General features: G+C 44.3%; 1 protein-coding gene and 1 pseudogene across 2 annotated transcripts; one reads left to right on the forward strand and one right to left on the reverse strand.

Annotated features, from left to right (window-relative positions):
- The window catches only part of LOC130392772 (F-box-like/WD repeat-containing protein TBL1XR1), a 16,380-nt pseudogene extending 3,444 nt beyond the window's left edge, over positions 1–12,936 (forward strand).
- LOC130393183 (spindle assembly abnormal protein 6 homolog) lies at positions 12,826–22,338 on the reverse strand. Of its 2 annotated transcripts, none has more exons than XM_056603796.1 (16): positions 21,991–22,338; positions 21,412–21,472; positions 20,924–21,003; positions 20,699–20,803; positions 20,343–20,511; positions 19,805–19,882; positions 19,208–19,327; positions 18,478–18,669; positions 17,472–17,666; positions 16,834–16,923; positions 16,476–16,655; positions 14,859–14,940; positions 14,261–14,370; positions 13,569–13,669; positions 13,393–13,484; positions 12,826–13,263 (listed from the first exon to the last, which is right to left on the reverse strand). In XM_056603796.1, the coding sequence occupies exons 1-16, from the start codon at positions 22,050–22,052 to the stop codon at positions 13,208–13,210; spliced, it is 1,773 nt and encodes a 590-aa protein (XP_056459771.1). In that variant the 5' UTR covers positions 22,053–22,338; the 3' UTR covers positions 12,826–13,207. The 2 variants fall into 2 exon arrangements, with proteins under 2 accessions (XP_056459771.1, XP_056459772.1); XM_056603797.1 differs by lacking the exon at positions 21,991–22,338 and adding an exon at positions 21,604–21,930 and having other exon boundaries at positions 13,009–13,263.
- Positions 22,339–27,661: the final 5,323 nt, after the last annotated feature.

Here is a 27,661-nt window from a genome sequence, read left to right on the forward strand (position 1 = left end):
ACGCATGCATTAAACACACACGCATTCCGGCATTAACAGACACACAAACACACACCCATACACACACAAGCGCGCACACACAGAGGAATAAACTGGAGTAACCCGCCTCCCTCCCTAGGGTTCTCCCACTCTGCGTTCACCTTCGGCATCGAGAGCCACATCAGCCAGTCCAACATCAACGGCGCGCTAGTGCCCCCTGCTGCCCTGATCAGCATCATCCAGAAGGGCCTGCAGTACGTCGAGGCCGAAGTCAGCATCAATGAGGTGCGGCAACCCCCAGGCGTGTACACACACACACGTGTACACGCACACACACAAACACACACACACACGTTTGAAAGTACAAACACACACACACACACACACACACACACTCGTGTACACACACACACAATACACACCATACACAGGTGTACAAACACACACACACACACACACACACACACACCACACACACACACAAACACACACACACACACACACACACACACACACACACACACACACACACACACACATATATGTGAAAGCACACACACACACACACGTGTACACATACACACACACACAGATACGTTCACACACACACGCACGCACTCTAAGACACATACACACCTACACACGGTGTGAGATGTCTTTTTAACATGGGGCCCTGGTGCTTATTCAAGTTGAACATCAGTTTCGAGGATGGCAGCAAAAGCCACCTGATGGATGACAATGTTTCCCAGCAAAATAAAACCCAGCAAAACGGGAAACCATTAAATCTAGGCGTCTTTCACCGCAGATTACATATAACTCCATTTGCACCAATTATAAACCATCCCAGACAGAGAGATCCATGCTGAAATAAGTCAAGCATATTTAACGATAGCGTCACCCTTGAATGGTTTTATCGTCCTCCAAATCCATGTCAATTAGTTCAATCTACTTGGTCATAACAGCTCCTGTTGTTACTCAGGGCTGCTTTCTAACCAGCATTTCAAGTCGACAGACTTTTAACACTGCTTTTGTTCCTGAGCTAACCAATCAAAATGGGACGTGCCTTATCCCTCAGGACGGCACGCTGTTCGACGGGCGCCCCATCGAGTCGTTGTCGCTGATCGACGCGGTGATGCCTGATGTGGTGCAGACCCGGCAGCAGGCATACCGCGACAAGATGGCCCAGCAGCAAGCGGCGGCGGCGGTGCCCTCGTCGACCACCGGGGGCAGCATCGCGGCAACGCCAAGAACGGCGAGAACACGGCCAACGGCGAGGAGAACGGAGCACACGCCATGGCCAGTGAGTACCGGGTTCTAGTCCAGTGTGTACAGACACTAAAAAGAGCAGGCCCCCGACATTTTTCATCGGTCATGGGGTCGTCGACGATGGCCCCTGTGTTGGATACCCCATGATGCCATGGGTGGGTTGACCATGATGGAGGGCAACATGACATACCATAAGATGATTAGAAGCTGGGGATAATGACAACGGTTTTTAAGCACACCACAGCGTATAATTTGGCAGCAACAAATAACGTGGAAAGACATCTGTTCTTGAAGTCCATTCAGAAGGGTTTGCCATGGCTTGGCATTCAAACTCCTGTAACCTTATTCATACAAAAGGTTCCTCAAAAGAATCAAACAAACCATTATCAAAGGAAGAAGAAAGTAGTACTTTAATGATGCCAAAGTGAATTGTTATCACAATTGCTCTGCTCAAGATAGAACTACAAACACAATAAATATGTATAGATATATTAGGGTGGGAAAAATAATCGATTCTTCGATGCATCGCGATTCTCGCTAGAACGATTCTGTCTCGGTGCAGATAAATTAATAACCGGAATTAAAAATATATATATAATTATTATTATTTTTTTATTTTTTTTAAATGATTGAATTTATCTTCAGTGTGTATTGGCCAATCTGATTTGTCGTGACACGATTGCGATTCAGCCTGCGCATAGCATGCGCGCAAACTCACAGCCAGACACAAGAACTCCTTCTAATTCAAGAGCAGCTTTTCGTTTAATGACATAGAAAAGAAAGATTAGAAAGAAAATAAAACTGAAACCTATTTTTTGCATGCTTCCATATTGTGTTATAATGCAAGCTGCATTGATTATTGCATTGTTCATAGAAAGTCATTTGTGACAAAGCTTTGTCTCATGAAATATTAGATAAGTTAATTAATCTGTTGATGTCTTTAATGATCATCACAAAGTAGGAAGTGATTAGCAAACTCTGAGTAGCAAACCCAGATGTATACATATATTTTTGAAAATCGAACATGGAAATGTTTATACGTTTATGTTATCTTGACAGACTGAGCCAGCTGCTTATATTCTTAACACCTACTAAGGCTTCTCCCCTTTCCTGTCAGACAACCACCCGGACATGATGGAGGTGGACGGAGACGTGGAGATCCCCCAGAACAAGGCCATGGTGCTGCGGGGCCACGAGTCGGAGGTGTTCATCTGCGCCTGGAACCCCGTCAGCGACCTGCTGGCGTCAGGGTCAGTTCCCGCCTCCTCTCCCTCCTTCTCGCCTCCTCCTTCCTTCTCCTCCTCCTCCTCTCCTTCTCGCCTCCTCCTCTCCTCTCCTTCTCTCCTCCCTCCTCTCCTCTCCTTTCTCCTCCTCTCCTCTCCTTCTCGCCTCCTCCTCTCCTATGGTTTTTGGTTTTGCCCAGAACCCGCCCAACCAGAAGCTCCCAAACTATTTCCGTCCGGCCAAGCGGTGAAACCCCAGCGGTTGAGTTAGACGATGACCATCGCTTTCTATCTGGCGTCATTTTTCCATCATTCTATATTATCCGGCTTTGAAAACAGTTTTATAGAACATTATGTGTTTGACCTCGGTGAAAAAAGTGCAATGGTGTTTACCTTTTTAAAATACGGTGTCTCAATATACGTCGGAGAGGATGGGATCGGACTGGTTAAAGCTCATCCAAACCGACCGACGGCAGACTCTCTACCTACTGAGGGAGGTAAACCTCTGACTGTGTGGGGCCTACCTCCCCTGCAGTATTTGTTGGAAAAAGCCCAATGAAACCAGTGGACTAGATTGAACCTTCAAGGGAGCTATCTTCCTGGTGTCTGAATCTGATTAAGCCTCTCCTAATCTCCGACTCATAGTTGTACAAGGCCAGTGCAGGCAGCCGATCTGCCCACAGACGGCTGACCGCACATATCACGAGACAACAACACTGCCAAATCTCATTATCTTATGTGTTTTGTGTTCACATCATTGTGTATATATGGCAAGCAAATACACATACTCGCCTACATACACATGGGTTTACATGCATCGGTAAAGCTTCTTTTGACCTCTACATAGAATGTACTCTGGATGGGAATTTGTAGTTGTCAAATTGCTAATATCCAATCATCAGTCGCACTATTGTAATTGTGTGTTGATGTTGCTATGTGAACTTATGCGTCTACCCCGGTATAGTAAATGTAAGGATCATTTTGAAAGTCTAATGTGTAGGATGACGTCAGCCCTCTCATGTTGTGTAGTCTACCCATGGCACCAATAGGTGGCGGTGTTGTGTTTACTTTACCAGTAAACACTTTTTAAGGTCGACTTTTGCCCCAAGCCAATTCAATGAACTCATCGTGTGTGTGTGTGTGTGTGTGTGTGTGTGGGTGTGTGTGTGGTGTGTGTGGTGTGTGTGTGTGTGTGTGTGGTGTGTGTGGTGTGTGTGTGTGGTGTGTGTGTGTGTGTGTGCGTGTGTGCATCAGGTCGGGCGACTCAACGGCACGTATCTGGAACTGAGTGAGAATAGCACTAGCAGCTCCACCCAGCTGGTTCTCCGTCACTGCATACGTGAGGGCGGGCCACGGACGTCCCCAGCAATAAAGACGTCACCTCGCTGGACTGGAACGTAAGGACCACTCACGCACAGTCACACACACACGCACACACCTTGCTAAAGTGGATATATGGAAACAATGCACACACGCATTGCTAGACTGAACGTAAGGGCAAAACAAACACCCACAACACACACACACAACAATCATTCCATGCAAGAGTGGACGAGCTACACACACCAGTATGCCATTATGATGTGTACCTAGAAACAAACAGTGTGCTTTCCTTCAAGGAGTTGAAGGTCTGTTGCACCTAGTTCAGTGTCATTAACGTTGCTCTCTCGCACGCGCTCTCTCTCTCTCTGTATCTCCCTCTCTCTCTCTCGTCTCCCCCTCTCTCTCTGTCTCTCCCCCTCTCCTTCTCTGTCTCTCCCCCTCTGTCTCTCTCTCTGTCTCTCCCCCTCTGTCACTCCCCCTCTCTCTCTGTCTCTCCCCCTCTCTCTCTCTCTTTCTCTCTTTCTCGTCCTTCCTGCAGAGTGAGGGAACGCTACTAGCAACAGGCTCGTACGACGGCTTTGCCAGGATATGGACAAAGGACGGTAAGACACGCCCACACAAACACGCAGGCCGCCGCTGCCCTATTAGTATTCGTCGCAGCATCACACACTCGCACTCTGAATCTTGTGCTCAATGTGCAATGTCCGGACCTTGGGACAGAAACCAAACACTTAATTCAAACCTCAAGGACAGCACCGGACAACAGAGCACCTAACACCCACCCCACAGTTGATTCTTAAAGGTGACATTACTATTATACCGCCAGGTGTGAGTGTGATAAGCTGTTACAAGCTTTTATGAAAATCAGCCCTCTTCTGACATCAAAAGTCGGCATGTCCAGTTGTCCACCGAGATGTGTGCTGGATAGATCCGTCTACCAGCCTACCCAGTGGACTGAAGTAAACGTTGCTCATCTATCATCTAACGCGCACACATCTAGGTGCGGTGGACACGTCCAATTTGGGATTTCAGAAGAGGCCGATTTTCAAAACGGCTTGTAACAGCTAATCACACTCACACTGGTGGTGTAATATGTCACCTTCAAAGCGGAATTGGGAGTAGTTTGAGCCCGTATGGGCAACTCCATAGGAAGTATTTCTTTTGTGGAGAAACCCTGCTGATGGATAGTTTTTCGTACTCTTTATTGACCGGCTATAACCCGATTTTAAAGACGACGTGCGTGAATCTGCGCAAACAGGCGCAGAACCGAAAGACCCAAGTGGTCCCAGCCGAAGACGACGTGACCTCCTTGAACCGCGACACCCAAGTCTGCGCTTCACGGACAGCGCGCCACGGCCCTCATAAAGCCCGCTTTACTTTAGTGTTGTTATTAAAACTAAATAATGCATTGGCTCCCAGTGAGCACGTCTGCATGTACAACTTGCCTCTACACTAGGTCTTACTGAAGTTGCCCCAATACTCTTCATTACCCTGAAGACCATGCTAGGACATCTTTGATCCAATGTGAGATTTTTATTCCACGATTTGCTTTCTTGTCCAAGTATAACACATCAAGGGGCCAATTGTTCAATGTCCATTGTCGCTCGTTTCCTAGGGAACCTGGCCAGCACGCTCGGGCAACACAAAGGGCCCATCTTCGCCCTCAAGTGGAATAAGAAAGGCAACTTCATCCTGAGTGCAGGTGTAGACAAGGTGAGGGGGGGGGGGGGCACACACGCGGCCCACCCTGCAGGAAAACACAATGATTTACCGTGAACCATTCTGCTGCACAGTGAAATGACCCGGAGACAAATGTAGTTTGGAGTTAATGTAGTTCCTTGGTTTGTGTGTGTGGCGTGTGTGTCTCTGTCCTCTCAGACAACAATCATATGGGATGCCCACACAGGGGAAGCCAAACAACAGTTTCCTTTCCATTCAGGTAAGAATACAAAACATACTTCACAACCATAATTCCAATTATTTTTTGTCTTATTCTTATTACAAATGTTGTACTTATTACAATTATGATGATGATTATTATGATGTTTTGACCCCCTGCTCCTCCTTGCAGCTCCAGCTCTGGACGTAGACTGGCAGAGCAACAACACGTTTGCCTCCTGCAGCACAGACATGTGCATCCACGTCTGCAAGCTGGGCCAGGATCCGACCAATCAAAACATTCCAGGGACACACAGTAAGCAATACTAGTGATCGTAACAGCCGTAGTAGTAATAGTAATACTGGCAGTGGTTATACAGGGAAATCCAGAACAGCCAGTGACCAAACAAGTAACTCATGCAATTGCATGCGTTTAACCCATAGAGGGCAATATGAGTCCAACTATACATTCTATAAATGTTTTAATCTTTGTGCATTTAAGTCAATCTTTGGAGCAGGATCTATAGCGACACACATTACACCTAAAATAAGTTATTTTAGGGTTAGGTTTTCCTTTATAGTAAGAAAATCCAACACAAACGATGTGTGTGTGTGTGTGTGTGTATGTGTTGGTACTCGTGTACTGTCCTAGCTGCAATGCGCTCACATCCCTCCCCTCTTGTCCAGAATGAAGTGAACGCCATCAAGTGGGACCCCACGGGGAACCTGCTGGCTCCTCCTGCTCCGACGACATGACGCTGAAGGTGAGCAGCGCCACCCCCCCTCCCCGAAACCACCACGGCATGGTCTTTGTTATAGCACACGGTGCAATTAGCCACATCGGGTGAGGATGTCCAGCGGGCGGGGAGGAGACCTCGGGGAAGACCCAGGACTAGGTGGGGGGATTATATCTCAACACTGGCCTGGGAACGCCCTCGGGATCCCCCGGTTCGCAGCTGGTCAATGTGGCCCGAAGAAAAGGGATATCTGGGGCCCCCTGCTGGAGCTGCTTCCCCCTCGACCGGGACCCGGATAACCGGTTTGAAGATGAGGATTTGGAATTAGCAACTAGTATCATCTAAACCTGGCGCGGTCACCGAGTGTGATCAACCTCACATTCCCTATCCCACACAGCAGAGTGACCGTTCTTTAGTGTTCACCGTCCATGGTGTGTGTGTGTGTGGTGTGTGTGTCCATGTGCATGTGTGACAGATCTGGAGTATGAAGCAGGACTCGTGCGTCCATGACCTGCAGGCCCACAGCAAGAGATCTACACCATCAAGTGGAGTCCCACGGGGCCCGGGACCAACAATCCCAGCGCCAACCTCATGCTCGCCAGGTAACCCAGGTCCCACCCCGCTCTGTTGGCCGGTTTCACGGAGTGGGGTCATAGCAAGAAACCAGTGCTGAACGATAAGCCATACATCTTTCTGTAGTATGACCAACACGACATTGGAAGCAGTCATCATATAAACCGATCTTTCCTTTAGGCCAGGCCTATCTGTTGAGAGGAATTGATGCATGAATTAATATTGTTACATCTTTTTTTAGCTATTGAAAAAAAAATACTAATTAAAATATATATATATCAATCTTATTGAACTTCCGTCAGTAACAGTACAAATCCCCAAAAATAAATAAAATGATTAATTTAATCACAAAAGTTTTTTTCTTTTATCGCAGCCTTTGTGTTTTGTAAATCAATTTGATTCATCGTTCAGCCCTAGAAGGAGCCCTGGCGGCATTTACCAAGCCTATTCAGAGACACTGAATACGGGTAGCCTTCAAACTGGGCAGGAACATTATAGTGTTTTTAGGTCTGAATAAACCTGAACAAGGTGTGGGAGTGACAGCCGAGACTATGGTGGATTGGCCCTGGCTGAACCCAGCCGCCGGGGGAGAGGCCAAGTCCATTTATATTCACTATGGGCGGGAGGCCACTTAAGTAATCCACTCAAGGAAGACGTGACATTGCCGCAGTGTCAGATGTGAAGCTGAGGGGAGGGTCGTTTGGTGCAAGGAGAACTGATACAAAGGTGTATTATTAACTCAGGAGTCATTCCATCAAGTTGAAACTATTGTTTGACATTACTATTAAGACACATTTTCCCCAACATGTAACAAAGTTGTTCAAGGATCGTTCCTCATGCCCTTCAGAGAAACAATTTAAAACTCTCCTGTGCATTCCAGAGGAATTACATCTGGATGTTTTATTTATATCACGTGGTCCCAAGAACTTCCCTCTCCAGAAAGAACCTTGGAAAATCGGCCTCTTCTGTCATCACAAGGGGTCCACCTAGATGTATGACGGATAGACGAGCAGAGTTTGCTACAGTCCACTGTGTAAGCTGGCAGACTCATCTATCCAGCACACATCTAGGTGGCCACGCCATAATAGGTCCCCTCTAAGCAAAACCCGACCCTAAAACAACTTAATTTTCGATTCAAAGCAACGTCGTGGGTGACATCGTTGTGGGGACTGGATCATAGAGGAGGGTTTGGTCGGTTTTTGTCTCACCAATGAACAACGTGTGCGTTTCCCCGGGCAGCGCGTCGTTCGACTCGACGGTGCGGCTGTGGGACGTGGAGCGCGGCATCTGCATCCACACGCTCACCAAGCACCAGGAGCCCGTCTACAGCGTGGCCTTCAGCCCCGACGGCCGCCACCTGGCCAGCGGCTCCTTCGACAAGTGTGTCCACATCTGGAACACGCAGGTACGTACCCTCCCTGGGCCCCGCCCCCCAGCGCACCTCACCAGGGGAGAGGAGGGGAAACCAAGGCGACGAACGTCTCCGCTGTTCATTCAGTCTCCTCGCTGAGGTCGCACTAGGGCTGCTCGATGAGTGGAAACAAATAATAATCACGATTATTTGGGTCAATGTTGAAGTCACGATTATTTTTGACTTTGAAAACATGATGCATTTATTCTGCATTTCTTTCAAAAAAAAGAAATGTAACTGCAAACTTTAAAATTCCCCATTAAAACAAATACACAAATGTTCAAATAGAAAATGTTCAAATAGAAAATAATTTACAAATATATATACAGCTGCGATTTCTATTATATATATGAAACAAATGTGCTTAGAAAAATAAATAAAATAGTTTCAACTTGATTTATATTAGTTTGGAGATCGTGTGACCCGAAAATCGAAATCACGATCAAAATTCTATTAATTGCACAGCCCCTGGTTCAACATGAGCGGGAATAGATCGATAGCACACGCTACGATATGGCATGTTAGAGCGCCTATAGATAAAAGGGGCTTTAAAATACTGCACACAATTGAAGATACAGGATTTTTATTTTTTTAGATTGAGTTAAATTAGATCTGTCTTTTAATTAAATGGACATTTCAAGGTTATATACCCGTTAGATTTGTCGACGTTATAAAATGTGCACCGAACACGATCAATAAGTGTGGATCTACGACTGTTTTGTAACAGTCGTAGATCAAGTCAAACAGTGATTATCAAGTCAAAAAGAAAAAAATCCAACGTCTGCAATGGACAGTGAACTCCCATCACCCATCAACCGCCCTGTCCTCACTTGCACTTCCTCCCGTCTCTCTCTCTCTCCCTCCAGACGGGCGCATTAGTCCACAGCTACCGGGGGACGGGGGGCATTTTCGAGGTGTGTTGGAACGCAGCCGGGGACAAGGTGGGAGCCAGTGCATCCGACGGATCGGTGAGTCCACCTGCACACTCTCCCGCCTCTCACGGCTTCTCTCCTCTCCCCTAGTCCAGGCCCCAACATGTTGCACCTTGACCGTTGGAAACTCTGTTTTTTTTTCGTGCCGTGTTTAACGTCCTCTATTGTCTCTCGTCCCTCAGGTGTGCGTATTAGACCTGCGGAAATAGTCTCGCTTTGCTGCTGCTCCTCTGGAAGCCATGGACCGACCATGAATGTGTACATAGCCAAAATGACTGTCCCTGGCCCCGTTCCCCGCGCACTACTCGCGCTCACCGCCACCGCAGGCCCCGCCCACCACCACAGGCCCTGCCCACCAATGGACAGACAGGAAGCAAGGGGGGGGGGGGGGGGGTGAAGGGGGGAACGGGAAGCAAAGCACCCTGACACAGCAGGTCCACAACGGTTAAACAGAGAGGATGGACAGACGGAACGGCTGGATACTGACGGACGGAGTCACACGAGCGCTCCTTCTCCCTCTCTGATCTGTGCAGTGACTCTAACGGAGACGCAACAAGAGACGCGGTTGGAAAAATTACAAAAAAAAAAACCCAAAAGACAAAAAAATAACAGATCCGTATATGTACCAAAATTTGGAGGCTATTTTGCTTTTTTTTTTTTTTACTTTAAAGAATGCTCCTCTTCATCATCAAAAGAACCCCCCCCCACCCCTGAAAAAAACAACGTATGATCATTTTGGTTGAGTTGGATATGTGTTGACGGCATATCAACTTTCACCATTCAGGAGGGCAGTTGGACTATGTTTCTCAGTTGCTGGTTCCATATTTCAATAGGTTTGTTTTAGTTTTGTTGGTCAGGTCAGAGTTGCAATAAGGCGAGAGTGGCACATGGCGACCTAACACAACGCTACACTTTAACAATCACCGTTGTAAAACTTCAGAGAAGGACCAGGCCGGCATACACGGCTTTACTTGACATTGTTGACAGTCCCACCAAAGTCCCACCATCCGCTCCAAAGGGCAGAGCTGCAGTGGGTCGCACTGGAGCTCTGCTGTGAGCCCAGCAGAGTCGGGAGCCAGTGGTTTGGTGCTCAGAAAAACTGAAACTAGGTTAAAAGTTAAAAGCTGTCTTTGGATCAGGACTCCCTGTACGGTGTGTCGTTGATCTGCTGAGCGGTTCTGCTGGAGTCTTTTTGGATAGTAAAACAGATCACAATTGGCATGTTGTCCATGTGCTATTCGCTAGGCAGCCAAACGTTGCTTTCAGTCCTTTTCCTAAGCATGTTGGAAACAAGAAAAACATAGACCCACGCCGGCCTTGACACTTGTTCCCTGCTTGTCGGATAGGCTCTGGAAAGAGCAAACTGTAAGCAGCATCAGTTGTCTGACACCTGTGTGGGTGTTACACAGCGTTTCCTAATGTTCCAGGAAACTGCCGTTCTTGACAAGGGCAAGCTGGCACTCAGACGTTACAAAAGAGGTTGTTTGGTTTCATAGCTGCCAAAATAATGTAATGCTTTCTCATCCGCAGCAAATCATGTGCCGAGCCAAAAACCCTTTTTTGTTATTGATCAGCCTGAGGAAGGAAGCAAACTTGTGACAGAACCCAGACCGCATTAGCCCTGGCACCTCATCCCTCGTAACAAGAAACCAAATCATTGGCGTTCATCGAACATGTTTGATGTTTTATTCGTTTTTTTATAAAGTTGCTAGTTTTTGTGCTCATTTGGGTTTCCCACTTTCTAAAAACAGAAAAAAAAAGACAAATTCCGGGGGAGGGGGTGTTGACGGTGGTCAACAGGAGCCATTCTACCTGAACAACAACCCATCCCCATGGACACATTTGGTTAAACATTTGTTCAGATCGCCTTCACACAGCATAACCGGAGCAGGTGGGCTTTCTCTATTCAGAAGATCAGGGCCGGGTATTGATCGGGGAGGGGCTTGGAACGTGCCTGTGTAAACACAACCAAAAGATTAATTTGATTATAATCTGATTGTTGATCGCACATTGGAGAAATTTGCTGGACATTTTGAAGACACATTTTTCATGTTGTCGTCAAAAGTTTGTCACCTTGCAGTGACAGTGCAGCACTTTGGTTGTCTGAGAAAATTGTGGTTCAGACATACCGCGCAATTCTTAAAGAAATTAACTCGCGATTGCCTTATGGCTTTACAGGTATGTTTCATTTAAAAGAATCAACCACATACCCCTTCACCCCTGAGCATGACGATGTCAGTCAATTAAATTGCCACAAAAACCAAGATTCAACTATTTCATCCGTGTTACATCCTCTGACCATTGATGATTCTTAGACCTCATTTTGGCCTCATTACTGCTCACATTTTATTACAATGTCCCTTCCTGACCAGACATTTTTTAAATAACTTTTAAAGTACGATTTTAAAAAGCAAAAATGTGTTTGTAATTTCTTTGTAGATTGAAAAAAAATTCAAATTGTTGAGAATTGATCAGAAGTCATTTGTTCCATGCTTTTGTTACTTATGGAACAGTGTAAAGGTTGACTCGGTAATTACTCAGCTGGAAGTATTTTGTAATTAAAATGAATAAAAAGTAAAAAAAGATGCCATTTTGCCTGTAATTGTGTTTCTAAGAAGCAGAATTCCACATTTGACCACACACCTCATGAGGAGTTGACTTTAGTGCTTTTTAAACGGCATAAAACTGAACGCTTTACTTTATTCCCACATTTCCCCTCATTACTCATGCTCTTTAGAAAATTAAACTGCATACTTGTGGCTTGCAAAAAACAGCTGCGCTTGTATGTTCCAAGAAACCTGTTAATTATATTATTCCTCAAAGCACTTCAGTCAACAGTTTAAAGATTGTCAAATTATTAAATGTGCGGAAGAAAATGATTTTCTTTTGTAAAAATGAATGAGAAAGTGTTGACAGGACATTGCCGAGTCAGCCTTTACCGAGTCTCCCCCGTCAAATAACAGCGTTTCAGTCCGGCTCCATCCCTCCCTGCCCCTTTATTTGTTAAATCAGATCGATCTGCTGCCATTTCAATCGGATCAGTAAAAAAAAAAGTTCAGAATAAAATATATTTTGATATTAAGTGTTTGTTGTTGCCCTTTTCTGATGTGTGTGACGCTTATTCATTGCCTGGAAACGCAAACTTGTATTTCTTAAAACTGCTCTAAGCCTACATTTTAGAAAGGTGTTGCCAACGTTAGTGAAGGTGTCTACATCTACATAATGCTTGTATACTCTTACTTTTTTGCTCAATCTTCCTTTTACACTCAAATTACCCATTCATTGAAAAACTTAATTTGATTATTTGGCTGAATGGGGTTTAAAGGGGTGATATTATGCCATCAGTGGAGTGTGATTTGGCATATCAGAACCTGAATTGAAATCTGCCTTTTCCTGTGTTTTAGTGACATCACAAGTCGAAAAGGCAGATTTTCAAACAGCTTTTAATGGCTAATCACTCACCCCTGGTGCCATACTATCACCCATAAGAGATTGTTAGCAAAACATGCCGGTAGGGGTCACACAATAATTATTTTATTTTGTTGAAATATCCAAATGACCAAGTTGAATGGAAGAATATTATAATTTCTATGAAGATCATTTGACACTTAATTATGGAACTTGGCCTCACAGACTTTGTTAAATCCATTTTAAAATCTAAAACTGAAAAAAAGTCAAACATTGATAACTTCCAAAACGATTTTAATGTGGTAGATAAATTAAGGCATACTAACGTTTTTGCACATACAAGTAAATACAGTAAAAAAAATGTGGAAAAGACCCAACAGGACGCTACTAAATACATTAAAAACATTTAAAAAGAAGAAACAGGAAATACAAATATGATAAATAGATGTAGCACCATAAGCATCCGTGCCTAAAAGACTATGCAGAGAAGTATGCTGAAGGTATGGTCTGCTTCGACGGGCGTGGAGGTAACTCTAGAAATGAGAAGAAAAACATTGTTTTACAAGACTAGTATTACCAAACCAAAAGTCCCCCCCCTTATAGTCAGTTCAACAGTTATCTCCAGTACTGCTTCAGAGAACAGTGCTGCCTGCGTAGGTTACCTCTGGACTGAAGGTTGGTCAGCAGGCCGTACAGGGGAATGCTGTCTTCTCTCCTCTCAAAGTACTTGGCGTCCAAGCCGCCGGACTCCACCCTGGACCCAAAGGAGGAGGATATGATTGCGACTGTTCTCCATCAAGACATAACAAGGCATACCTCACGTCACCATGCAACCTACAGTTTATGGGGTGGTGGCAGAGTGCGCTGGTCCGGCGGAAGGAAGTCCGGAGTGTCTGCATGAGAGAAGGTTGGCTTGGGCGCCATGGGGTAAAACTGGGCCTTTGGTACAACGGAGAAAGTCAACATGGCTGAAATGAGACTTGAGCCACACAGCAGGAGAGTCAACCAACCAGTAGTTGCTAAACAAAAGCTTATTTTAGGGTCATTCTGTCCGTGCAGTTCCGTCACGCAGCTTAATAGGAAAATATGTACAGAATAGGGATGCACCGAAAATTCAGCCACCGAAAATGTATCAGCCGAAGGAGTAAAAAGGCAGAAAAAAATACCTTTCTATCTTTGACGATATGAGAAAAAAAAAGCAAACTGTGTGGATTGAGCTTCTTGAGGGTGCGCTTCATCAAAAGGGAGATTAAAAAAGAGCCGCACGCAAGTTTGCAAACAACTAAATTACAATACACGGAGATGAAAAAAGTGCAGAGCGCACCTGACAAAATTAATTAATGAAATTAATTAAAAACAGCAAAAGCCACATTCGGTATTCGGTTTCGGCTTTCGGCAACTGTTTCAGTATATTCGGTTTCGGACAAGTATTTTCATTTCGGTGCATCCCTACTAGTATATAATAAGCTTTTACTCAGTCTTTCGAACACACAGTTATTACTGCTTAGCATCGTCCCTTGGTTTCGTTACCCTCGGGCCTGCAGTGGTGGACTGGGCAGCGGGGGTCTGGAAGGACTCTGGAGCAGGGGGCTTCCTCAAGAGCTGCTTTTCATTCAGCTGCTTGTTCAGCCAGCCGATGACTGAGGCAGAACACAGAAAGACACTTTAAAACCAACGCTCATAACAATCGGTTGGAAATGTTTTTCAAAGCAATATTGTGTAAAATTGATTTAATCTTCCCAGCCCTCCACACAGTTTGAACCCTGATGGAAAATGTTTTGCCTTAGAAGAGACAGGGAGAGTGCAAACTGGCTCGCAGCACATTGTAAGTCAACGCCATATAAATGAACATCAGTGCCTCGGAAGGGACACATCTTCATAATCAGCTTTGCTAGTTTAATCAATAATACTGACACATAACTGCCATTTTATCAGCACCTAGGGCTGAAGCCCATCAGACCCCATTAACTTCCATTGCCGTGTGAGGAGACAAAAACGACATCTTATATTTCAACTGATCATTTGAGGAACAAGTGTTCCTTCTGATTTTGAGAGCTACTGCTGCAGCTACGGTCTGATCCTTTAAAAGGTGACAGTCAGAAGAACATACTAACTCGTTATTTCTTACCGTTCTCGTTGGTCTTCAGCACCTCTTTGCTCTCATTGAGCTTCTCGATGGTCGTCTCCAGCTGCTCCTTCAGCTTGGAAACCTGTCAATCATAACACGATTTTAACATGACATGAACCAAGGTGAACCAAGTGCCCGTTGACACCACCTACCCCACTAATAACCCCAGCACTTATGCTGACATTAACACTAACAAAATATACCAACACTAAATATAGTTGCAAGCAACCATACTGTAATGATGGTAAACATTATGTGATGACATTCCAAGTCTAACAGACGGTTGGTTGATGTTGGACTTGAACCAGCGTCCCTATGACTATAACGCCCCGTGCCCACTACCTCCGTCAGTTGTCCGTTGCCCATTGACTTTGAATGGGGACGGTCGCGCAATGCATTGTGGATCCGTCCGTTGACTTGGAGCGTTCGCCACCGTCAGAAAGTTGAAAAATGTTCAACCTTTTCGGCAGCGACGGTTCCGTCATCCAATCAGATCGCGTATGCAAATTTAAGCACTGTGACGCGACTCGGGCTCTGACGATACTGGAAAGGGGGAAAGCGGGTCTTCTTGCCTCGCAACAAGCAGGAAGAAGCGGGAAGAACCCGGCGAAGCGATTTGATTGGCTGACGGTTGCCTCTGCAAAGACTACTCCCCCATCCGTCAGCCACGCCTTCCCACGTCCGTTGACTGACGGTGCAGTGGGCACGAGGCGTAAGAATGGTGCATGCATAACAAGCTTCATGCATATCGCACTTTCCTAATGGCAGCCTGTTGAGTATGTTGCACTTCAAAGGCTTGTTATACAATGGGGGACCTAAATCCAGCGATCTGATTGGTTCCCAACTGTTGTATAATTAGCGTATACACAACTGCTATGACGCCCGATCATTTTGTGAAAGTATCACTCCGCACCTTGAAGAGGAAACCGTTACAAAGTATCGTAAGAAACTATCACACAGAGATTTAACTTGACCATGGAGGTTGTATAAAAGCAATAGCACAGTTCACAGTTCACTGAAGCCTAAAATCTGCGTAAATAAATCAATTGCCGGCGAACCGCTCTATCGGAGCCTTCTCTCGGAGGGACACTAAAGTGTGTTGCATAGCGACCGTCGATGCATAGCGGCAGCCAGGAGGGACTACTTTTTTGTATTCTTTAATAAAAACGGCTATTATGACTTTCTTGGTTTATTTTTAAATGTAGTGTGTCTATGACTTTCGTTTCGCCATAACAGTAACCATTGTATAAAAGCAATAGATCACTTCAGTCAGTGAGTCAGCTGCGCGTCGGGGCCGGACAACGCCCCTCAATAGTGGTATAATGAGCACATACCACAGCCTGGCGTGATCTATTACTTAATTATAGCGCCAGCTATAGTTAATTCTTGCCCATCCTTTACATCCCCAGCTCATTTTACGAGTTTTAAAAGCTTGCCAAATTTTAACTTAACTTTAGAGCATTACGTTTTTGAGGTATGGACTATTTTGCCAGGAAAAAACGATGATAAAAAAAATAATAATACTAACGATTACAATAGGGTTCCTACGTTTCTCGTAGTGCTCCTAATAACAATACTCAGACCGATATTAACACTGAAGACCTAACGAAGGCCCACCTGCTCGTCCTTGTGCGTGAGCTGCTGCTTCGCGTCCTGCAGGAGTCTCCGGGCGGTGTGCAGCTTCTCGGCGGTGTCCTGCACCACCTTCTCCTGGGACACCGTCACAGAGTTCTTCACCTTGATCTTCTCCGCCAGCATCCGCCCGTCTGCCTGCAGCTTCTTGATGATGCCGTTGGCCTCGTTGGGGAAAGGGGAAGAAGCTTTTAATAAAAACGTGCGACACACACACACACACACACACACACACACACACACACACACACACACACACACACACACACACACACACACACACACACACACACACACACACACACACACACACACACACACACACACACACACACACACACACCTTTTTCTGCTCCTCAGACAGCGATTTCACCGTCGATTCCAGCTTCTTTATCTGGTGGTCTTTAGATTCAACGTTGCCCTCCATCGTTTCCTAATGATATAAATGAATCAAAATATGACCGTGACACACACTGCAGAATTTTAATGTCGTTTACCTGAACACTTGGATAGAATTTTCTTGCTAATATTTTTGCATGAATGTCAAAATATTTTATTGTTTCAACAAGGAACTTTTACAAAAGGGTGACATATTATACCACCAGATGCGAGTGTGATTAGCCGTTACAAGCCTCTTTTGGAAATCTGCCTCTTCGGACATCACAAGGGGCCGTGTCCACCTAGATGTATGATAGATGAGCATCGTTTGCTAAAGTCCACTGGGTAGGCGGGTAGACCGACCTATCCAGCACACATCTAGGTAGACACGCTGACACTTGATGTCAGAAGACGCACATTTTCAAAGCGGCTTGTAACGGCTAATCCCACTCACACCTGGTGGTATAATAGGTCACCCTTAAAACAATAACATTACACAAGGTCTGAATAACCCCGACCACGATAATGTCGTCCGAATGGTTCTAATACGGAACGTGGGCTTCCTCAAGCGTTTCTCCGCGGGTCGTCACGCCGCCCGCGTACCTTCTGCTGCTGGGTGGCCTCCAGCACCTCCCGGGTGCGTCCCATCAGCTGCTCCTTGTCCTTCACCTCCTGCTCCAGCACGGCCAGCCGCGTCTGCAGCTGGCCCAGGCTGCGCTCCTTGTCGTGGAGCTCTGTGTCCAGGGTGCCGTTCTCCCGCCGCAGGGAGGTCACCTGCTGCTTGGCCCGCTGGGACTCCTGGAGGGGGGGGGGGGGGAGAAGGGAGGACCGGGGGGGGAAGGGGTTTTAGAGCAAGTGGTGGACCCCAGCCTGCGGTGGCCTCATGTGCATGTGGTGGATGCGGTTGATTGCAGACTTAAAAAAAAAAAAAAGAGACACAAATCTGCTTTGGCTCTTCGTCTGTGTCGATCAAATAATAAGCGTCAAGGTTTGACAAAAACAAGGTACAGTAGATACAAACTGCATGACTCAAGGTTCAGGGACCACGAGCAAACCACTACTAGGTGGGCGGCAGTAGCACAAGAGCTAGAGAGGGTTGGCTGGTAACCGCAAGATTTCTAGTTCAATCCCCGGTGGCCCTGAGCAAGGCACCTAACCCTTACTGCTCCCGACGAGCTGGCTGTCGCCTTGCATGGCTGACGCCGCCGTGTGGATGTGTGCATGAATGGGTGAATGTTAGGCAAATTGTAAAGCGCTTTGGCTGGCCACCGGTTACAAATAAGCGCTTTATAAATGCAGTTCATTAACCATCTACTACTAATACTACTGTGATGCGTTCACTGGGGGGTTGACATTGCAGGGCAGAGGTTGGCTGGGAAAAAGTGACCAAGCGTGGGGGAGAATTCGGGGGTTGAGAAAGCATCTCCAGGGAGGTGCAGGGTAGGGCTGTGTGATTTGGCCTAAAAAGCAAAACCTCACATTTTTTTCAAGCCAAACCTGATTTTTATTCGATAATAGAGGGTTTCTCATTTCTAAACATCGTCCTAAGCCATAAATTCTAATGACGATTAAAAAAAAAATTTGATTGATCGCCCAGCTTTAGGCCCACCTCTTCAGCGCTGGCCAGCTTGATCATGAGGTCGCGGAGGGCCGACTCGTTCTTGTAGCGGCGCTCCGTCAGCTCCCGGTTGGAGGCCTCCAGCTCCGCCAGGCGGCTCTGCAGCTGCTGGCTGCTGCGCTGGTGGCTGCCCTCCAGCTCCTGACGGATCTGCTCCGTCTGCTGCTGGAGCCGGCCCTGGATCTGCAGGGGGCGTGGGGGGACTGGTCAGTGTTGAGGGCCCATGCTAGTGCTGCTGTCAGGGGGGGATGCGCCCTTCTGAGAGGAACCCACACGCAAAGGCAGTCACATGTTCTGCTCTCATCATTTTAAAAAGGGGACATATTATACAATCAGGTGTGAGTGTGACTGGCTATTACAAGCCGTTTTGAGGTTGTTTTTTTTCAGTCTACCAGTCTGCCCAGTCGACTGTAGCAAACGTTATCTATCCGTCATACATCTAGGCGGACACGCCCACTTGTGATGTCAGAAGGGGCAGATTCAAAACTGCTTGTAATGGCTAATCAAATTCACACCTGTGGGTGTGAATATGTCCCCTTTGAGTGTTGTTTATTTAGCCGGATGAGGATTCTGAAAATATGTTTTATAAAGTGACCTTTATCCTCTCTATTCCTTTTAGTTGACTGTGTTTGCGTCCCACACCACATCAGAGCAAACACCACAAGCAGATTCCCATATGGCATAGTACTTTGAAAAACGAAATAGACTGTATAAGAGTAACCTCAAGAGCCTTTTCCCTCTCTGACATCAGGTCCTGTGAGTGGCGGCTGGAGAGCGACGTCGTCTGGCTGGTCCATTCTGAACGTAGCTTGTCCAACTCTTTGGTTTTCTCCGCCAGAGTCTAAAGACAAAACACGATGATAATAAGAATCTGATTATTTTAATTGCACCTTTCATACAGGACAATGCAGCCCAAGGATTATTATGGGTATTTGCTTTGTTAGCCTATAAAGAGTGATGCAGTACTGTAATTTGATCTCAGTACAGGTGAAGTGGTTTGAATACAAGACAGACATTCCACCTACTCTTTTGTCATAACCAACTGACTGAAAGGATTTGTCATTTGGAGGGCATGTCTTAATTAAAGTTGCAACACTATCATTGGCCCGATCTCAGTAAAACATAAAATTAAGTTGGTTCTCAAATATAAAATTATTAAAACAATACTATCGTTTGTCAGAGATCTGACATTTAGCAAAGCAACAACAGCAGTTATCAAAAGATAAAACAATTGGACAATTATACCCTTGATTCTGATCTGTTGGTGGCCCAGAAGGTGTAAACTACTCAGTGTACAGTGACCCAGTGAGCTATATACCTGCTGAGCGTAGGCAAGCTGTCTAGAGAGGTCCTCTTCAGTCTTCTTCAGCTTTATCTCCAGAGACTGCTTATCTTCCTGAAAGATTTCACAAGGCTTCACAATCTGCATCCTTTGACATGATCATAATCAAGTATTTATTATTGTGCTGCGCTCCTAAAAGGGAGGCACTCAAAATCGTTTCTATTTAAAACACTGCATTTCCCTGATGTGTTATGGTACTATTTTTCTTCATCATTTTGTATATCCTTTAGGTTTGATCAAAATCTTAACGCTCTTTCCCTGAAGTGTTTCGGTCGTGCAATTATCCTTTGAGGGCCTCATGGAAAAATAATCCATGGTCTCAATCGGGCATCCAAGTATAAATATAAAGGGTTGATGAACCGGGGACATTTTGAAGACACTTCAGTAGGAGAGATGACTGATCCATGTTGAGAAGAGAAACACTGCAAGGGAAACCCAATGTATTTTCTTTCCCCTCCTTGGTTCAATAGCTCCTGTCCACGAAACAGTCCAGGCTGGTCATCAAGTGGCTCACCTTCAGCGACGAGAGGCATGTTGCCAGGTAATCCTTGACCTCCTTGTCCGAGCCCTGAAGCAGCTTCAGGGACAGGTGGTTGAGGTGTTTGAAGGCGTTGGTCTCCACAACGCTGAAGTGGGCAGCGCTGTCGTGCAGCGACGACTGGCATGCCAGGTGCAGCAGGAATCTGTTGACGAGCGAACAAAAAGGTCTCGTTAGAGACAAATAGTGAGGCAGCAGGTGGAGAAACTAAAATACGATGAAACTGAGAGACAGGGTCAGGAATTAGTCTTTACAAAAAATAAACAATGCATTGGGCTTCACAAAATCAGACCAAAATTGTGAATGGACCAGGGTTGTCTTTTTATACATACCTCGGACTCTCCTTCTCTTGTTCTGCCAAGCAGAGATGAAGCAGGTCAATAAACTTCTGGGGAAACGAGGCAAAGTCGATCAGCAGCCCCTGTTGCACCTTCAGACTAGTGGAGGGAGAAAATAAGCTCTGTGAGCAATGGCAGCATAATGAAAGGCTTCTTTGGTGTAGACGGCTCCAACCCAAGTTCCTACACAGGGGCCTACCAAGATGCCCCAACACATACCTTTGGTAGTCCTCCTCAGATATGGAGAGGCTGTATAGAAAGTATGGGTCCACGTCATCTGTGAGCCTTACAACGAGATCCTACCAATTAAAAAGGGCAGGAAGGTTAACGAGCATCGACATAATTGCAAATATTAAATTTTGTGTATGCATCATCGTATAGTGTTAAGTAGTTGCATACAAAGAGGATTTGATCATGCGAGGTAGGACTCATTTGGCATTAATTATTGATTCTATAGCAATCGCTTTTTTAAAATCCTACAAGTGTTCTTGCACGCCATTTTACACATAGCTCTACATTGTAAGGCATTTCAACAAATAAAACGGCATTGGCCATCTGTGTATCCTACACAGGAAGTCTGTTGTACATTAACTTCAAACACAGGCAGTCTGAAGGATGTGATTGGCGAAGGTTGAAGTAAATTAAGCACACAAGTCCCAAAGTAAGCTGAGTGCAAAGATAGTGGAAATGTTACAACGTGCACTTACTCTTTTGTAGACTGGGTTCGACGTCACCAGAAGGTCAATATTGACCCGGATATTGGCTTTTCTGAAAGCATGACACATTACATTAAGAGTGTAAATTAAAGTGATCTGAACAAATTGTAAAAATAATAATAATAAGGCCTAACGTTATTATCTGGTATGTTTTGCAGGCTGTGATTAGATAGTAAAGCAAACCTTTTAAAACATTTAGTCATTCCACTTGGATGACCTAGAAAGTTTCAACGAGGAGTTGTTATTGATCAGCCTACTTGGGGACTTCCTCGAGGAAGCACCTTTCTTCAGGTGATGGCATCACGTGTATTTAAACACAGGGAGTAGCTGCTAGTAATACCATCGTGAATAGTCCCGATCACTTAACACACGTTATATGACGTATAGGTACGAACACGCATTAGCGTTTTCCTATGTACATGAGGCATCCAACGTAAATTAGTCATCTTACGTGTCTTAATTGAGATTGTATTAAAAAAAGTCTGGGATTGTATTGTACACAAGTGTGGGCCGAATATTACTTAAGCCCCCGGTGTATTGTTAGCTGGTAGCAAACTGTCGCACGCTTACCTTTCCTCGCAATCTTTGCACTTCACGTAAACCTGTAAACGTTTATTGAAAAGTGTTTCCATTTCTATTAAGTGATGCGTTTTCTGTTCCAAAAAAAACAACGTGTATGCTAATGACAGGCGTTTCACAAAAGGAGCCGAAGAACCTCCATAACAAGTTTGGGCGAATTCACGTTTGGCGCTTTACAGCCGCGGACAGAAACAACGAAAAGGAGCGCTTTTTCAACTTAGCTGAGTAACTCGGCCGGGTGGGGCGAGAGTCTGCACGGGTTGACAATAGTGCCAAACGGTGTTTTCCCCATCAACCCTGTATATAATGATTAACATAAATTATGTTTAGGAAGATCCCTGTCATAGATGGCATACATACGAGTTAGTTTGTTTGAGTCACTTGACAGTCCACTCACCAGACCAATGTTACAAGCGTACAGTTCTGTCCAGGGCGTGGCTTCAACAGATGCAATAAATATACATTTGACCACTAGATGGGGCAGTTCTTAGGCCGTCAACTGGTGTCCTTTTCTCCCAAGGCCTTATATTGTTGCAATGCAACACGTTCAGCACTGGGTGCATAGTTGGATATTTATATAAAAAAAAGAAGCAATTAATATAGGCCTATATAATATATGCAATCAATATATTTACGTTTTGAGTAAAATGCTGACCCACTGTTCTTCTTTCTCTGCGAGTTCTCTCCTGTTGTCTTCCCAGACAGGAAATAACGTTATAAATACTTATATTCAAAACACACACACACACACACACACACACACACACACACACACACACACACACACACACACACACACACACACACACACACACACACACACACACACACACACACACACACACACACACACACACATTGTTTGTTTGTTTTACTTTGAGACACACACCTTGGTAAGATATGGGATGAGATGTAATGCAAAACATAATACATTATCACTAATAAAACAGCTGGAATAACGTGTGTTGGAATGGAATAAATAGACAATAAGTTGACTTGCTGGCTGAGTTGTGGCATAGCTTGTTTATTAATGGTATATTTTTGCATAGGGAAACAAACTTCCAGTAATGAATTCATCAGCAGCAGCTGATAGCAATGGCTGAATACGTTATAATGAAATATCTTCAAGCTGTTTACATCCCTCACACCAGGTCAGTATCAATAATAGTTTAGAAACGTGTCACACATTGAAGCTCTGCAGTTGAAGACCATATATAAAATGGAACAGAGAAAGTTAAGAATAAGAAAAGTCCTTGATGATAGATTTCAAGCTTTAGAGAAGGACAGTAAACCACATCCAACGTTCTTCCACAGAGAGAGGTTTTACACACTGAAACTTTTGGCCTTTAAAGCAGGTAGGATTTCTAAAGACTGCTCCTTTCAAAGCCAGGTTTAAGTGGGCAATGTAAATAAAATCAAACGTTAAAAAATATATTTTTTACTGAAAGCAATCATTTGATAAAGCACTCTCTATCTATTATAGGGACAATCTGATAAATATTTTTAATTTAGAAATTATGTCCAATAAATTAGGACTGAGGAATTATTTGTGCAAATCCTTTAGCTAAAATAATAATATTACCTATTTTCCCCTCACATTAGATTCATGACTAAAATCCGAGCCAATTTAGTCTCACAATATCAATAGTGTGTGAGTTGGACCACCCAGCTCCATCAGGTTGGAGGAAAAGGGAGAAAGCTCCCTGTTTATTGTCAAAAGATGACGCTTCTCACTCTAGTGCAGATATCCGGCCTCCAGGCAGTCATTCTATTAAAATAAATGCATGTTTTTCCCACATTAAATCTCTGGTGTGAGGGACATATACTGTCTCTTCGCAGCAAGCAAAGCAGTCCTTTACCATAGTATTATCTGAAGTTATAATGAGAAATAAAGTCCTTAAAATATGACACTGAATAAAAAGGTTTTCTGAGAAAAGAGCATGTGTCTTCCCTTCTTTAAAAACAGTCTATAACACATGGAGAAAACAGCGTGCAGGAACTAAAGTACCAAGAAAGACAGAAAGTAACCAGTATAGCACTGCTGTCGGGAAAAAAAACGTCATGTTACAAAGATGTTAATTGTAATTACTTAATTATTACTTAAATATAATTATAGTAATTTACATTTTAGAAGTTCCAAAAAGGTTTTGTTGTAAGGTTTTTCCTTCAGCAAAAACACAATCATCAATTCAAGTAACACCAAAAAGAAAAAGAAAAAAACTAAACAAAATCGGAGTAATAAGGTTATCGGTTAACAGCAGCATTACAGTGGGGAAATGACTCAGAGTGTTCATGGAAAAGAGCCCTCGATGAAAAAACACAAAACACCAACAACACTTGGATGTAGCAGAGGGTATTCCTTTTCCCCTCTGACTCACACACTGCACCCAGCCAAAGATCTGAGGAAATCGCCCAGAGAGGTTCAAAGTGCTCACAATGCTAATACATGTCCAGAATCCAGAGCCATTGGAAAGTAAAAATTAGGAAAGAGAAACAAGTCTGCACATTTTTATATTCCATCAATGTTAAGCATGACTTATCGGGATTCAGAATTGTAATTGAAAAAAAGAATAACAGTTAGATGATCCTCTCTCTTGACGGTGATATTTTGCATTCATCAATTCAATTTCTAAAATTTGTTTTAGTAAAAGAAAATCCTTTGGAGTTCTCTGCTCAAATCATTGCCCTGTACTGAAATCTCCTGGTTGATTAGGGTGGGAACAGGAATATATTTGCATGCAGTCACTGACATAAAAGTATGACTTTCTCACCACCTCAACTTCTAGAATGTCTACATGCAGAACTGTGAGCAAAGCCAACAAGCCTCATAATGTTGGTGTTCTGGGACAGTTCCCTCTGGATTTTCTATGAGCATCTTTGGCTATTATGGCTTGTGAGCTCTGATAGGGCAAGTGATAACCTTGTTATGTATAGAGCACCAACCCCCAGGGCTTCAATGTATCACATACTCAAGTGTGGCGTTTGAATTATGACTGCACTGGACAGAACACAACACATGTCAAATCAAATAATAGCAGTAAAATCATAGGCACTGCTCTTTGAAAACCTTTTTTGGTATGTTTTTTTGTTTTCACACTGCTCACCTGCTGGTTTATTTAAAAGAAAGGTATATAGGATAGAGATCATTCAATGCCACATGGGAGAAATATGCTTTACATATACCATTATACCTGAGGAGAAGACAGCATTGGCTTAAGAAGTTGAACAAGGCAGGTGGGGGGTGGGGGTTTAAAAGACACTTTCTAATTCAGATTCTAGTCATAAGGTTGTTCTCCCTCGATCCCTTTGACTTGTAGGATTACAGGCCTTTATCACAGAGGTGTAACAGTAGGGCTGAACACAGGTGTATCTCATGGTGTTAACTATGGGCACTGGCTTGCTCCATTAATTGAAGGAGCTATACTTGTTTTTGTCCCCAATATGATGACTAAGGCCCTTTTTCATGTCCCTTCCCAGCGTACCTGAACATTTCAACACTTGTTCAGCGTCTTGTACAAACGCTAACCTTATGCAACACAGCGAATGTATCTTCTTGCCTCTCGATCTGATTTTGATTGAATGGCATTTGGGCATTATTTGTAATTTAACCAGACAAAAGGCCTAGTCACTTGGTGATTCAAAAGAATTATTTCTCTGTAGCAATTTGTGAAAGGGTCAAAAATAAGATGCAGGTATACTTGGACACCAAATTACCCAAGCCTATATGAATGAAGACAGGGTGAAGGAGAAAAATAATACTTAAAGTCTAATCACAACCCACTTCAAGTGTGACTTTGAAAGAGGTAAGGAAAATGGCTGGCTATTATCTTTTTTTAACCTATTCATAACCAAAACACAGTTCATGCCTTCTCTACGTACACATGTCTGAATCTTCAGACCTCATTCTGTCTTGTGCTGATCTGTTTGCTCAGTATTTGCAGCACTTCTATCTTCTAGCATCTTCTTTAGCACTTCCTTGTTAACGTAGCACTATTATCAATGCCACCATCAACACATTCAGATCGGACCTTCTCAGTGTTGTCGATGATCCCGCGCTCTAGCTGGACAGACACCAGGTTTACTTTGACAAGAAATGCTGCAATTACAACACTGTCCTGCAGACAGATCCGGACATTAATCGGCACATACTTCATCATGTCTCATTCTTCCTATTATCCTCCACATCTTTGGCAGAACCTCAGCATCCAAACAACCCCCCTTTACGTCCATTTCATGGAACCATTACCCGGTGGCTTGGCCACTGGTTTCAAAACAGCTGTATTCAAGCAACAAAATAAAAAAGCGAAACAAACGTAAAGATTCTATACACACTCATCAGTTTCTTTATAACAAACAACCTCTATAACGCTACATAGTATTTATACACAAACTTGTGTTCAAAGCTATAAGAAAAACAAAAAATAAAATAAGTCAATAATAAAAGCTCAGGATAGTGTTTAGTGCATGCATCAATCAGTATGAAGCGCATATGTGGCCTGAGGCCTTGATGAGTCACATGGTCAAACCAAGCCTCTAATACAAATCAATGGCGGAGGGGCCGTCAGAACACTGAAGCCCACCGACGGCTGAGAGGAGTCAAATCAATCTTAACCCTGAAACCTTACAATTATTATTTTCCATTTGATGGAATACTGACGGGCTAGGCCACAACATCAGGGACCCCCCAATTTAACACTTAAACGGGGCATTGTGGGTCACAATCGTGAATACAAATGGACTTTCTCCTGCAAACACATTGTCAATTTATTTGCCTCTATTCCGATTCAAACACTCTCAGACTCATTTTGAAAATGGCCATGGATTATTGTGAAAGGGTTGTTCGTCTAGTTTTTCGTTTTTTAAGACAGTCAGCCTTCATAACATCGCTCAGCCAAACTAGTCAAACCTTTTCCCCGACCCCCAATATACACCTGCCTGCGATCGCTCACCAATATCTCCACAGCGTCTGTAGGGTCCGCTGGGCCCCACCTCGACCCACGCCGCTAAACGAACACCCATCACATCGCAGTGACTACATTCTGTCAGAATAGCCGTGTTCAACAGCAGTTTCTGTAATCCAATGCGAAAACACTATTTTGGCTTTTTTTGTTTTAAGTATATCGTGGGGGCCTTTACATTCATCCAGCTTTATGTGTTGGCGTAGAGAAAGTGGAGTAATACTGCTGTGGTGCCGGACTGACCCCACAAGTGTAACATCTCTGAATGACAATAATAGTTCTGCTGTTAACAGACAATCGAAAACCCCACCAAACTGGATAGCGACAAGCAGTCACACATGCAGCATTTCTTCTTTTTTTTCTGTTTTTAAGGACTACCAGACCGGTTGTACCAAGAACACACAAAAGGTAATTTCTCAATAATGTATCATTGTTTTTAAACTAAGGCAAGGCACATAATGTGTGTGTGTGTGTGTGTGTGTGTGTGTGTGTGTGTGTGTGTGTGTTTGTGTGTGTTTTTTATATGAAACATCGTGCAAAATAGAGGTTCAACAACAGGGCTTAATATTAAAAATCCAAAGGAGTATACTTGATTAGGGGAAGATGTAACTTCTCCATGTAATGTCCTACCCGTCGGGGTACAGAGAAAGAGGTCGGGACGACATAAGGACATTAGGAGGTAAGGGGGGGGGGGGGGGGGGGGG

This window comes from Gadus chalcogrammus, chromosome 12, assembly GCF_026213295.1.
Source record: "Gadus chalcogrammus isolate NIFS_2021 chromosome 12, NIFS_Gcha_1.0, whole genome shotgun sequence".
Classification (NCBI taxonomy): domain Eukaryota; kingdom Metazoa; phylum Chordata; class Actinopteri; order Gadiformes; family Gadidae; genus Gadus; species Gadus chalcogrammus.